Source organism: Bolinopsis microptera, chromosome 11 (assembly GCF_026151205.1).
Source record: "Bolinopsis microptera isolate Bmic1 chromosome 11, MBARI_Bmic_1.0, whole genome shotgun sequence".
Taxonomy (NCBI): domain Eukaryota; kingdom Metazoa; phylum Ctenophora; class Tentaculata; order Lobata; family Bolinopsidae; genus Bolinopsis; species Bolinopsis microptera.
Window position 1 is genome coordinate 10345997 of NC_087082.1, and position 13138 is coordinate 10359134.

General features: G+C 38.2%; 1 protein-coding gene across 1 annotated transcript; it reads left to right on the forward strand.

Moving 5' to 3' along the window:
* The first annotated feature begins 1009 nt into the window (after positions 1 to 1009).
* On the forward strand, positions 1010 to 13097 carry LOC134822600 (polyadenylate-binding protein 4-like). Its single transcript, XM_063833726.1, has 11 exons — positions 1010 to 1501; positions 1654 to 1847; positions 1986 to 2112; positions 10337 to 10455; positions 10559 to 10669; positions 11142 to 11283; positions 11429 to 11670; positions 11782 to 12004; positions 12176 to 12333; positions 12580 to 12792; positions 12944 to 13097. Exons 1-11 carry the CDS (start codon positions 1294 to 1296, stop codon positions 13013 to 13015), a joined length of 1809 nt encoding a protein of 602 aa, XP_063689796.1. The 5' UTR covers positions 1010 to 1293; the 3' UTR covers positions 13016 to 13097.
* The last annotated feature ends 41 nt before the right edge of the window (positions 13098 to 13138 follow it).

A 13138-nucleotide genomic window follows, 5' to 3' on the forward strand; every position in this document is an offset into this window, starting at 1 on the left:
TTCCCCAAATGGGGGTGGGTCTTGATTACGCGGTTGATCAAGGCTAAAATATTGATTACGTAATATCAAATATTAAATATGTGAACGACCCCTTATGACGAGATTAATTAATATTCAAATAATTCATTCCATTTTATCTACCTTAGGGCCAATATATATTTGGTTCACAATAAATTTGGTTACCATAATTTTGGTTACCATAATTTTAGTCGCAATTTTCGCAAATTTTTAGTCTACAACTTTAACTATTTTAATTGTATGTTTATATAACCTATACCATGTATACTACCAGGACGCGCGCCGAGTTGGACTCGTCGACGGTTTTCATGTAATGTGTAATATTTGAAACAAATATTTGAAACAAATATTTTACGAGTATCACCCGTTAACAATTTTAGTCACATTTTTGACTTTTCGAGACCATTTAATTTTCCATTCCATGCGTAGTTTATGTCGATATGATCAATGATCCTTCAGCCGTTTCAACAGAGCATGCATAATGGGATATATGGATTAAAATGTAATGTCCAAGAGCAAAGACAAAAGAGAAGCGCGAGCTCTAACATGTAACATTTAAAAGTCAATAAGACTTTGGTACGGTTTTTTGCAGTAGGAATGGTGATGTCATTATATTAATTATGAAGCCCTATAAACAATGTAAGCTTAAAAATATTCAATATTCATGTCATATATTGTATATGCATTATTATGCTCTACTGAAATGTTAGTCTCCTTAAAAATTGGTTGCTGAATAGTTGAGAAAATTTGGTTGACAACAATTTTAGCTGTCAAAAGTTTGACTAAATTTATGGTAGACTAAATTTTTCGATCTTAAGGTATTTACAAACATATTTTCTGTGTATTATGGGTTTATACATTATAAAAGATTATCACATTACTTTTATTTAAAATCGTAAACATTAAACACGCGAGTTAAGAGCCGCGCACTGCATAATCCAATAGATTGACATTTTCACTGTAAAAAACTGCCGCGCTTTTTATTTCCTCCGCAAACGTTCAAGACTGCCCACCTTCGTGAGTACAGCCAGTGCGTTTAATTCCTACACATCGTTGTTAACGTATATTCGTGTTGTTTAACTTTGCGTCGATGGCTTGTTGACAAGCTTTTTTATACAAAAATATAAACAAAAATACAAAAAAAGGATACAAACAACCAAAAAAACATAAAAACGCCTACAAAGACTCCGGATAAAGACCAAAAAATCCGTGGACAGTTAATTCAACCGATTTAATCTTTAGTCCGATTGTTTATATTTTACTGCTTTTGTCAACATGAATTCACTTCCGAATCAACCCACTACTGGAAACTACGGAATTGCTTCTCTTTACTGCGGAGACTTGGATCCGGACATAACTGAAGCTAATCTGTATGACAAGTTTTCACAAGCGGGTCCTGTTGCTTCCATCCGAGTCTGTCGTGATGTTGTCACGAAACGGTCACTCGGCTACGCCTACATCAATTTTCAACAAGCTATGGACGGTAAGTACAAAACTTACAATTTCTGCGTTACGTTATTTCCTCTATAGACATCCCCGTACCTTTACTCTCCTTCGATGTGGCGTAATTCGCCGTTAACATCTGATGTGACTTCTAAAACTAAACGTTTGCATTCTTTAACGTAACAATTTCAGCTGAAAGAGCTCTGGACACCATGAACTACGAGCTGATCAAAGGTCGCCCAATGAGACTCATGTGGTCTCAGAGGGATCCTTCCCTCCGTAAATCTGGTGTCGGAAACGTCTTTATCAAGAACCTGGACAAGTCTATCGACAACAAGTCGTTGTACGACACTTTCTCCGTCTTTGGCAACATTCTGTCTTGCAAGGTTTGAGATAATGACTACTTTTACAGTTCACAATTTCAGAACTGCACCTTCGAATGACCTACACCTTAACATTTATTTCGCGTTACTAGAACTATTTACACACTCTCAAACTGATTTTAACACTTAAACCACTCTCAGGTCGCTCATGATGAACGTAACAACTCCAAAGGATACGGATTCGTTCACTTCGAGACCCAAGATGCATCTGACCAAGCTATCCAAAAGGTCAACGGCATGTTGCTCAACGACAAGAAAGTCTATGTTGGTATGTATCTTTCTCTTTGACTGTCAACTTGTAAGCCCATTTGCTTGTGTTGAGTCCATCCAGATTTGACATACCTCATTTCTCATAGGACCCTAGACGTGTAATGTACAGTTTAGTATTAATTAAGTTGTGTATAGTGTGTTTTCTAAAAGACATATTAGACAAGTTATCTGTAGTATTACATGTGACACGACCTGTCATCGCGCAAGTGAGATCATTTTATCTGTACCACCCGTCTTGTTAAACTTAAATTATCCGAATTAACTAGCAGAGTTTATTCCCAGTCGTACGATGGCCACCAGTTAAAAAAGAAAATTTTGAAATATGTACACGTAGCACCTGTGCTCCAGCAGTTTGAACGGAAACCTGACACTAACATTTTCTTCTGGAAATTTCTCTCAGATGAATTTCTATTGTACGATACAGATCGAATTCTTGATAGATTATCATATTCTTTTCACATTGAAGCATGTTCTACGTCATAGTTGCGCTTTGATATGGGATAAGTTAGTTTCGATAATATTTAGTAATTATACTTAGTTAAAAGGAACATCCAACTCATTTAAATCATTAATTACAAAGGGTGTCATATTTCGGATTAAAAGGAGTCAATACAGGTACCATTGTCCTAGTTACACTTTCAATCGGGCACAAGCAGATAAAGCAATTAGGCCAATTATAACTATAATTGTCATATCATGTTGGCATAATGAGGTGATAATGGATAGTTTAATGACATTTTGCCCGGTTTAAAATAGTTCGAGAACATTCCTAATTACACTCCAAGTAGGGAGTCTTATCTCTAGAACGCGATCCCTTTACCCGTATTGAGTGTCCGCTCTTAGAAACTTAAAAAGTAATTGGATAAATTAATTAGCCATGTAGCTTGACACCAGATAACACGATATATTCATTAATTCGCATGGCCGCATATTCGTTAATGATATGCAATGTAAATTAATGCAATGGTTAAGCCACCTTTTGAAATGGCCTAATGTGCTCGTCTGCTTTTCACAAGTCCTGAGCCACACATATTTTACACTGTAAGGGGCTGTATAGATATGTACATTTCCAGCGTAAGCTGTATTACTCAACACCGTAGCGTGCTGTAATACCTGTTGATTTTCAATAATTGGTGAAGAAGTTTGCAATGAAGTATGAACCCCACTTCGATAATTCGACTTATGAAAATTAAAATATAGGCTTGAATTTATGTTTTCTTGTTCCACAAAGAAAACTAAACATTGTTGGTGATCAATGCAATTACCCGTCACTTTATCAACTATCCCGAAAAGATATCCCCGAAAGTCTGTTCCCACAATCCCACAGATAATCTATAGTTAATAGAATGTGTGTTGTCATCTGCTCTACTGTTCAACCTTTAGTATAGGTATCGGCGGGAGACTTTCCAATACTCTTGTTACACGCCTCTACATGTACCAATGCAGTTTCCCTCAATTTATCTCTATTTGTCTCAATTTACCTCTTCAACTTTTTGTTGATTGGGTGATTAGTGATTACCCACCTCAGGAGCATTTTAGTCTTCACGTATACACGTATAATATGGTATATAGAAATATGTATTGCGCACCTCTGGCTCCCATCGAGCGTAACATAAAGGGGGGGGGGGGGGGGGGGGGCAACCATATTAAAGTATATTAAAGTATATCCCCGGGTCAAAATCAGAAAAAATCCTACTTTAATACTTTAATATACCTACAATTAGAAGATTTATATTCTTCGTTAAGATTTACATAATGAACTATATTTTTCACTCAGATTCGCAAGATAAGCCTGTTTTAGGACTAGTACATGAATTTCCATCCAGATTGGTCAAAAATTGGCTGAGCTATGAGCTTTAAAAAATATGCCCATATTTGGGCATACGCCTTTGCCCAAATTCGCTTTTGCCCAAATTCGATAAAATTTCAATATTTTTTAATGAGACTAACTCTATGTGAAAGATATAACTCAGTGTTTGTTGAATATAGTGGATATTAGATAAAAAGACCTCCATGAACAAAATTGGGAAAATTGCACATAATATCTCGGTTCGGAATACTAGCCAAAGTGACTTCATTAAAATTGAAATAACTCCATCAGTTTTCAATATTTTTTCAAGAACTTTTTGGAATCAATTAAGAATTGCATTTCAAGCTTATTTTGGGCAACAATTTTTGATGTAGGCCTCCAAGGAGATAGGGATATATTAAAGTATATTGTAGGTATATTAAAGTTTATCCCCGGGTCAAAATCGGGAAAAATCCTACATTTTAATATACTTTAATATGGTGCCCCCCCCCCCCATAAAAGACTTGAAAGAAAAAAAGATAAGGAAGAGTAACAGAAGAGATATTACATGTAGTTCATCGTTAGATAGATATGAAATGAGTTATTTATATCCCGCTCACATGATTAACCAACAACTGTTCAAACAACATAACATAATGATAAGGTGGTTAACCATGTCAGAGCGAGTGATGTGAGGAAATGTGTAAATCGTAAAGCAAAGACTAAATTAAAACATCTTTTATTAGAAGGAGTGCTTTGCATTTTTGACGTGTCCAATATTTCTCTATGTTTAATAAATGTAAAAATAGCTAAGATTTGTTTCCGTATCTATCCTAAATATTTCCAGACTCATAGCGCTTATGCCAGAATGTCGAGAATTTTATTTTTTTATTTTAACATGTATTGAGAAAATCCGTCGTCGGTTAATGTAGAATCGTGTTGTGAGATTACCTTAGTACACAATATTTATACATCACAATATTTATACGAATTTCGATTTTTCGTATAATATTTATGTCGTATAAAATTTATGGGTTATAAATTTTGTGTCGTATAAATTTTCCATTCTCAAGCCGTATGTTGATCAAGTTATCAAGAAACTAGGACTCCCAGAAAATCAAAAGGCACTCTTAATATGGGATGATTTCCGTGGTCATACTGCATCTAAAGTACAGAACCTATTGCCATCATTGAATATAGTTGCTAGTGATGTACCTAAGAACCTCACCCATTTGCTTTCTCCTCTTGATCTGACGGTAAACCGTACATTGAAACGAATCGAGCAAGATGACAGTGCAGAATATATCAGTGCTGAGATTACTAGATGTCTTCAGATTTCTCCGCGAATAGATGACATTAAAGTTAACACAGGAAAGCCTATTCTACGAAATTTGCACGCAAAGACTATCACGAAAGCGTTTGCTTACTTTCAGGGACCAGAAGGCAAACAAAACATTCTGCAAGGGTGGAAAGCTGCAGGAATTTGGAAAGCAGTAAAATCATTAAGAGACGCACAGAACATAATGGACACTAATGGCTTAGTGGATCCGTTTTCTCGTCTTACACTGATTGATTAATTTCTATATTTCTATTTTCTAGTCACTAAACGGATTTTTTTCTGTTCTTTGGGAGATTGATGCAATCGTATAAAACTAATGCCGTATAAAAAATATCCGTACAAAACTCGTGACGTACAAATATTCTGTACTAAGGTATGTCAGCACAAGTACACAGCGTTATTATGATTGGAAACTTAAGTTTGCATTAAATATCAGCTTTTACACAATTGCAATCTTACACTATTTCTTACTGAAACTCATCATAACATACACCCGATATGCTAAATAGGAACCGAATTTCCGTACCTAATTAGCATACCTTACATACCTAAACTATTGCATTGAAATCTCTTTGAACTCCGAAGGGACTTGAAATAATAGACGGGAGTATGTGATTCTCATTCAACTGAGCGAAAATTAGTTATTTTTTTATTAAATACTTTTCAAACTTTACAGAGTACAGCTATTTATAACGTATAAAATAAACTCGAATAAATTATTGCCCCGTCTGTAAAATCTGACGGGAGACCAAACACGGTACTGCACAGTAAAATGTGCCCGCAATTACATGGCCCCGATATGATTAAAAAAATGTGAAACAAAATTGTGATAAAATAAATGTGTGGTGAAGAATGTGAAACAGTTCAAATTTCTTCAGAAGGGGCTGATACAGTGTTCTTATCAGAGCTGACAATCTTATTGTTCCTTATGAAATGAACTCTGTTAGGCTCTGCTTTCCTCTTTTTCAATTCCCCCAGAGCTTCTTGTAAGCTCTCCTTTCTTCCACTGATCTGTCCGGGCAAATGTAGATACTTTTGTAGCCCTCTTTTATGCGTAGAATTTTCGCTTTTCTCAGCACCTGAGTAACCATATCAGAGCTATTCAGAGATAGCTTAGTAGGTCGTATTACTGTGCCGGCTCTCTTCAAACCAACTCTACAACAGTAACGAAATGAAGGTTTCTCGTTTATCTCACCAAGAACTTCAGCGACTTTGTTTTCTAACCTCTTCACCGTCGGATTCACTTATTCCTTAGATTACGACGTTTCTGCTTTCATCCTTTTCAGCTATTGTCTTAACTGCAGTACAGATCTTCTTTGGCGTAAAAGCAGCAGCACAAGTCTTCTTCAGGGCAGAAGAATATGATTTCATCTCTGTCTGCACTGTTGTTTGGACTGACTTGAGTTCTTCATCCTTCTTTTCAATGAGCTGCTTCTGCAAATTAATGACAGTTTTCTGCTCCGCGATTAATGAAATGTTCTGTTTATCTACTCTCTCCGAAGCCATTTGCAAATGAGGAGCTGCATAAAGATTCAAAATGAAACAAACAGTTTGCAGCCAATCACACAGTTTTTCTTTCGAAACTGATCGCTTGTTAGCCCATTGCAGCTAAGTCTCGGGCGAAGAAAGTATGGTACACACTACCTTAACCGTCACTGGCCTAATGTATAATTGAATCCTTCGGCTTCCTGTAATTGGCTGGTTACACACTTGTGTAACAATGTGGCTGTTGGAATGTCCGAAGTAAAATAAGTGTTGAGATAAAAAAAAATACCAGATCTCCGTATTCCTTAACATTCAGTTCGTGGCACATTTCATTAAAAACACTGTTTGTAGCTCTCGCTACCTGATCTGCATGTCTGGCACTAAACAGATCATCATTATCGGGGTCATCGACCAAATGCTTCGTATGTTCATGGTATGAGTACTGCATCGTGTATATTCCAATGTATAGTTCTTGTATACAGGCTACACAACGATCACACTAAGAGACAAGCACTGAGATGGTGATTTCTTCAATATTTCGATAGCAAAAGGGACTTTAATTGTTGAGATCTTCATCATGTTGGTTCTAAAAGTATTAATCCATAAATAATAAGTCGTGTTTTGTGAATCTTGAACTGGTCAATCGTGTGATCGAGCTACGGAGAAACTATCCCTCTCGTATCATTTCCCCATCACTCTTGTGATACTAAGAAGAAGGAAGAAATGAAACCTTCTTTGGTTACTAGAGAGGGACAGCACGAAGTGAGTTAACCTTTAAATCTTCTTGGACACTGTTACCATTCTAATGGTAGGGTACCTCCATCGTGCAACTCCCGAATACGAAGAAGTCCTGCGAAGGAAGACATATCGGATGAAGGGAATTTCGGCAGCTAGACAGTGGACGCACATTTAGTAGACGTGGTACATTATCTATACAGCTCTTCCATCTGCCACAGAGCTTTGTTTGATGTTAATCTAACTTGGTTGACCTCATCTGTTATGTTGCAGACTTTGTTAATCCGGAATCCCGTTGAAAGAGGAGATAACACTAAATGTGTTATCTAAAGATTTGTTCTCTGTCGGTCTCTGATTCGAAGTGATGACCAGACGGAAAGCTGGACGGTAGGCCTACCCTGGATCGCTTGTGGTGCATCGCCCAGGTCCCTGGTATCAGGGTGGATCACATAAACGCTTCTTTGTCTACACAGTACACGCGGAGCTAGTGTTGTGTGTGTGTGTGTGTGTGTGTGTGTGTGTGTGTGTGTGTGTGTGTGTGTGTGTGTGTGTGTGTGTGTGTGTGTGTGTGTGTGTGTGTGTGTGTGTGTGTGTGTGTGTGTGTGTGTGTGTGTGTGTGTGTGTGTGTGTGTGTGTGTGTGTGTGTGTGTGTGTGTGTGTGTGTGTGTGTGTGTGTGTGTGTGTGTGTGTGTGTGTGTGTGTGTGTGTGTGTGTGTGTGTGTGTGTGTGTGTGTGTGTGTGTGTGTGTGTGTGTGTGTGTGTGTGTGTGTGTGTGTGTGTGTGTGTGTGTGTGTGTGTGTGTGTGTGTGTGTGTGTGTGTGTGTGTGTGTGTGTGTGTGTGTGTGTGTGTGTGTGTGTGTGTGTGTGTGTGTGTGTGTGTGTGTGTGTGTGTGTGTGTGTGTGTGTGTGTGTGTGTGTGTGTGTGTGTGTGTGTGTGTGTGTGTGTGTGTGTGTGTATGCACCTCACTTAACAAGTTTTGTTATCCATACATTCTATTTCTGTTTCTTATTTAAAGTGGAGATTAAGCTAATGAAATTACTGATTTTCAGCCACTGAACAATCATCACTTATATGTTTAGTGTATACCTTAGCACTCCTCTTAGACCCACCAAAATATATTATACGACGTGGAAAGACGATCTCGTGTGTATGTATTTATTCAACATTCCCGTCTTTTGTTTGAAGGGATCATTGAGCCACCTCACCGAGCGACCAAGAGATGGTACAGCTTTATGTCCAGCTACAATGAACTCACTAGCTCAAATAGCCTTCATGTCTCCACACGTGTTAATCTCGCGATAATAATAATACCTTAACTTAGTTAATATGTATTAAGAGAATACAAAATATGTGTTATCAAAAAACGTTGAAATATCGCTGCACGAAACTGGTCATTCCACGGAAAAGAAGATATTGCAAATCATGCCTTAAACATGGGTATCACGCAGCCACTATCAGAAATATTTTAAACAGATCTGTCATAAAGATCCAGAGTAAATTCTAATTGAAAAATATGATGCCAGATAGATTGTTGAAGATTTTAAGTCTTATTCCCTAAAATCCTGTACTGATATACTTAAATGAATTTAAGGTTCCTCTTATATACAGGGTGGGCCAAAAGTCAGTGTGCAAACGTTGTGTCTTATACCTCCGCCGTGTTTTATATTTGAGAGCTGTTGCTTTGCAGATGCGTACTGTACTTACTGGTTCGAGGATTCCGTCGTCAAAATTTGAAAATTCGAATATTTTAGACCACGCCCATTCAATATTAAAACACCTATATTGTTTTCTCTGAACATGCTGAACGCCTAATTTTTTCAGAGACGGTAGATTATCAAATGTTGCATATGATCTGAAAACATGAGGCAAAACGGATTAGAAATGACGAAGTTATCAAGCATTTTGTGTATCTCGTTAACAAAATTGACTGGGTGATTATGTGACACCGTGACACGACACCTTAATTGGGCACCCTTAACAATTCCCATAATGTTTAACGGGGTAGTTAACGGGGTCACCTTATCACGTGATTAGGTAAACCAATCACCTGATCACACGTAATGAATAAACTCGTTATGCTTCATATCTCGGTCATCTGAGAAGCTACAGTTCTAATTCTTTCAGGACAAACGTAATTCGAATGGCCAAACACAATTCAATAACATTTAGCTTGATCCGACTATCCAAACTATCAAATAAATGTGAAAATGAACCTCCATTTGAAAAAAATGAACGCGAATATTTTTCGAGTTGACAAATTCCTCGAACCAGTGGTGGTACTAAGTCATACCAGAAGGAAGTATTTCAATTGGGCACTCAGTGACTGAGCTATTAAGGCCAACGTTTGCACACTGACTTTTGGCCCACCCTGTACTACGTTTGACTATGATGGCAGAAGTAAGTAATTGTACAGTATCATGTTTTCTAATGTTGATATAAAACTTACACTTTTGAAATGATTGTCTACCATTTGACAATGCAGTGGCGTAACGTAAGACCCCGGGCTGTTCGATTTGGAGGAAATTCTACAATATTCCTCGTTTACTGTAAAAATTGTAGGGACGCAAAAGTTGGCAAGGGCTCTAAAAAGTCTAAAAGAGATTTTAACGTCACGACACTGGTCATTAGACCGTAAATCCAAGTTATTTGCTAGAGCTGAACATTTAATGCGTGACCAAATTTGGGAGTCCTATTAAACAGTTCTACCAATTTAATGTCTGTCAAATTTGCATAGAGAAACCATTTATAAATGTTCCGGTAAATAAATGTCCCCGCCTTGCCACCCGTAATTATGCTAAACTGAATCGGATCATATCCCAATAAGAGAATAAGACAACTAAATACAAACACACATGTTACCAAGTACTTTTCAGGTCGGTTCATGACCCGAAAGGAACGTATGGAGACCCTGGGTCACCCTGCTACTCGCTTCACCAACATATACGTGAAGAACTTCGGTGATGCCGCCCTATCTGACGAAGAGTTCCAAGCGGTTAGTTTAACGATCATTCCCCTCCTCGAAACATTACTAAAATATTACTTTTTCGATAATTGATTGATACTTATCTAATTTCTCGTTACACGTCACTTTTCAGTTGTTTGATCCCTACGGTAAGATAGTGAGTTGCGTCATCATGAAGGACGATAACGGCAAGTCCAGGGGATTTGGCTTCGTCAGTTACGAGACTCACGAGGCTGCCAAACAAGTGAGTACTTTTACTTGTACTTATGCTTTTTTGGAAAACGCCAGTCGGTACTGGCACTGCTAGTACCGACGATCTAAAGTACCCTAACATGATTAGTGTGATATATTTTCAATTTAAATCCTTATTCATTTACCTGCCCTCTTGGTTAAATTCAGTCTACACTGGGCTTATTCAGAAATTGTATTCTAAGTGTACTAGTTTGAATATTGTACTCCATGGCACGATTCGATTTACATGGGTGACACGAGTGGCAATGTTACATCATCCGCATTTTAGGTCTACCGAGTTCTTCAATTTTGCTGCATAGTGCCATGCAAATCGCAAACGCGCTCACAGCTTCGTTAGTTTTATTGCCGCGCGCGCGAACACATTTGCACTGCCATGAGATGTCTTAAAATATTGCTGCCGCCCACATATTATTCGTCAAGCATGATTGTTTTTCAATTGTCATTTAATATTTACTTTACCTCAGGCTGTGGATGCTCTGAATAGTTCTGAAGTCAAAACCTGCAAACTCTACGTTGCGAGGGCTCAAAAGAAGAACGAGCGTCAAGCCGAACTTCGCGAGAAATACGAGAAACTTAAAATGGAACGTCTCAATCGATACCAACAAGGTAACGTTTCTCTACATGAATCAGATGTTAAACTTCTTTGTTAACATCGCTAAGAGTTTCTGTATGAAGAAGCTAATAAATGATTTAAACACGTAACATGTCTGCACTATATTATACCGTATTCACAATAGCTCTCAATTATCAGGAGTAAACCTGTACGTTAAGAATCTTGATGACGTCATCGACGATGCACGTCTTCACGAGGAGTTCAGTGTTTACGGTAACATTACCAGCGCAAAGATAATGGTAGATGAGAAGGGTAACACCAAAGGTTTCGGGTTTGTATGCTTCTCTTCGCCTGACGAGGCCACCAAAGCTGTTACAGAAATGAATGGCAGGATTATTGTCTCAAAGCCCCTGTTCGTCGCTCTTGCACAACGCAAGGAGGTCAGTTCTCTTTCTTAACTCCATTCCACTATTCACGATGTTACATAGTAATATATTATTGTAAACCAGATCATATTTAGTGAGCTTGCAAATCAAACGAATCCTCCTCAGGAACGCAAGCAACACCTGGCTGCACAGCACGCTGTCCGAACCCAGGGTATGCCTCGTGGTTTCATTGGACATGCTTACTCAGGCATGATTCCGACCAACTACCTGATGCCAGTGGCACAGCCTCGTCCCTTCATGGCTACCAACCAGGTCCCTAGACCTCGTTGGGCTCAGCAACAACAGCAGGGCCAGATGAGACAACAGCCCGGTGCCTGGCCAATGCAAGGTTCGTTTTTTCACTTTTCGTAGTTAGATTCTTATTATTATGCATTTATTATTTAGATTAAGATTATTGCACCGATGATGTAGCATTTCAATTTAAATAAATCATAATGATATAGATACTTTGTTGATAAAATTCCCCAAAAATGTATAATTAAACTCTAATCTCCATCAGTGCCATCAGTGGTGCAAGTTCAGCCGAGAATGCAGGGTGCTCAGGGTAACCAGAGACCTCAGTCCTCCATGCAGAACCAGCAGCAATCCATGGCCAATGGGGCTCGACAACAAGGACGCTACGGCTCCAATACTGTCAGGAACCCCATGCTCCCAATGGTAAGTTGACGAATACCAGTTATTTGTTTGATTTTAAGCGCATTTAAAGAATATTTGGTCTGCATTCAAGTGTAGTAAAGGGCTAGAAGATGCCTTATTTACAAGGACGAATGCTAAATGAATGACAGGGTGGTCACAAACTGAGGTTTCTTAGAAATTTCTTCGGCTGTTTTTCCACAGAAATCACCATATCGGAACTTTATATCTATCTATCATATCAACTGATGTCTAATTTAATCCTTTCAGACGGAGCTGATAATGAACCAGGAGCCGCTGAGTAGCACTATCTTGAACAACGCGAATCCTCAAGAACAGAAACAGATGTTAGGCGAGAAGCTGTACCCGATTATCCAGGCAGCTCAACCCGAGCTCGCCGGCAAGATCACTGGCATGCTTCTCGAGATGGAAAACAGTGAGATTCTCCACATGCTAGAAGACAGCACATCCCTCAATAGCAAGGTCAGTTCTGAATTTCAATGTTTGGTTTAGTGTATTTCATTTCTTTTTAATTGATAATAATACTTATCAGTGAACTACTGTTGAAATATGCTGATGTAATACACCAATAAAAATGTTTAATTTCTGTTTTCTAAATTGTATATTTCTTCAGGTTAATGAGGCTGTGGCTGTCCTGCAAGCACATCAGCAGAAACTAGCTGATCAGCAAAAGATCGCTAAATAGTGACATCCGTCGTCGCACTGTGTCTTAAAACTTTTATTATATTCAGTTAAATACCTTATATTATTTACAGTTTTTCTCCAAATTTAACTTTCTTTTTGTCTCGGTGAACAAAAAAAAAACTTG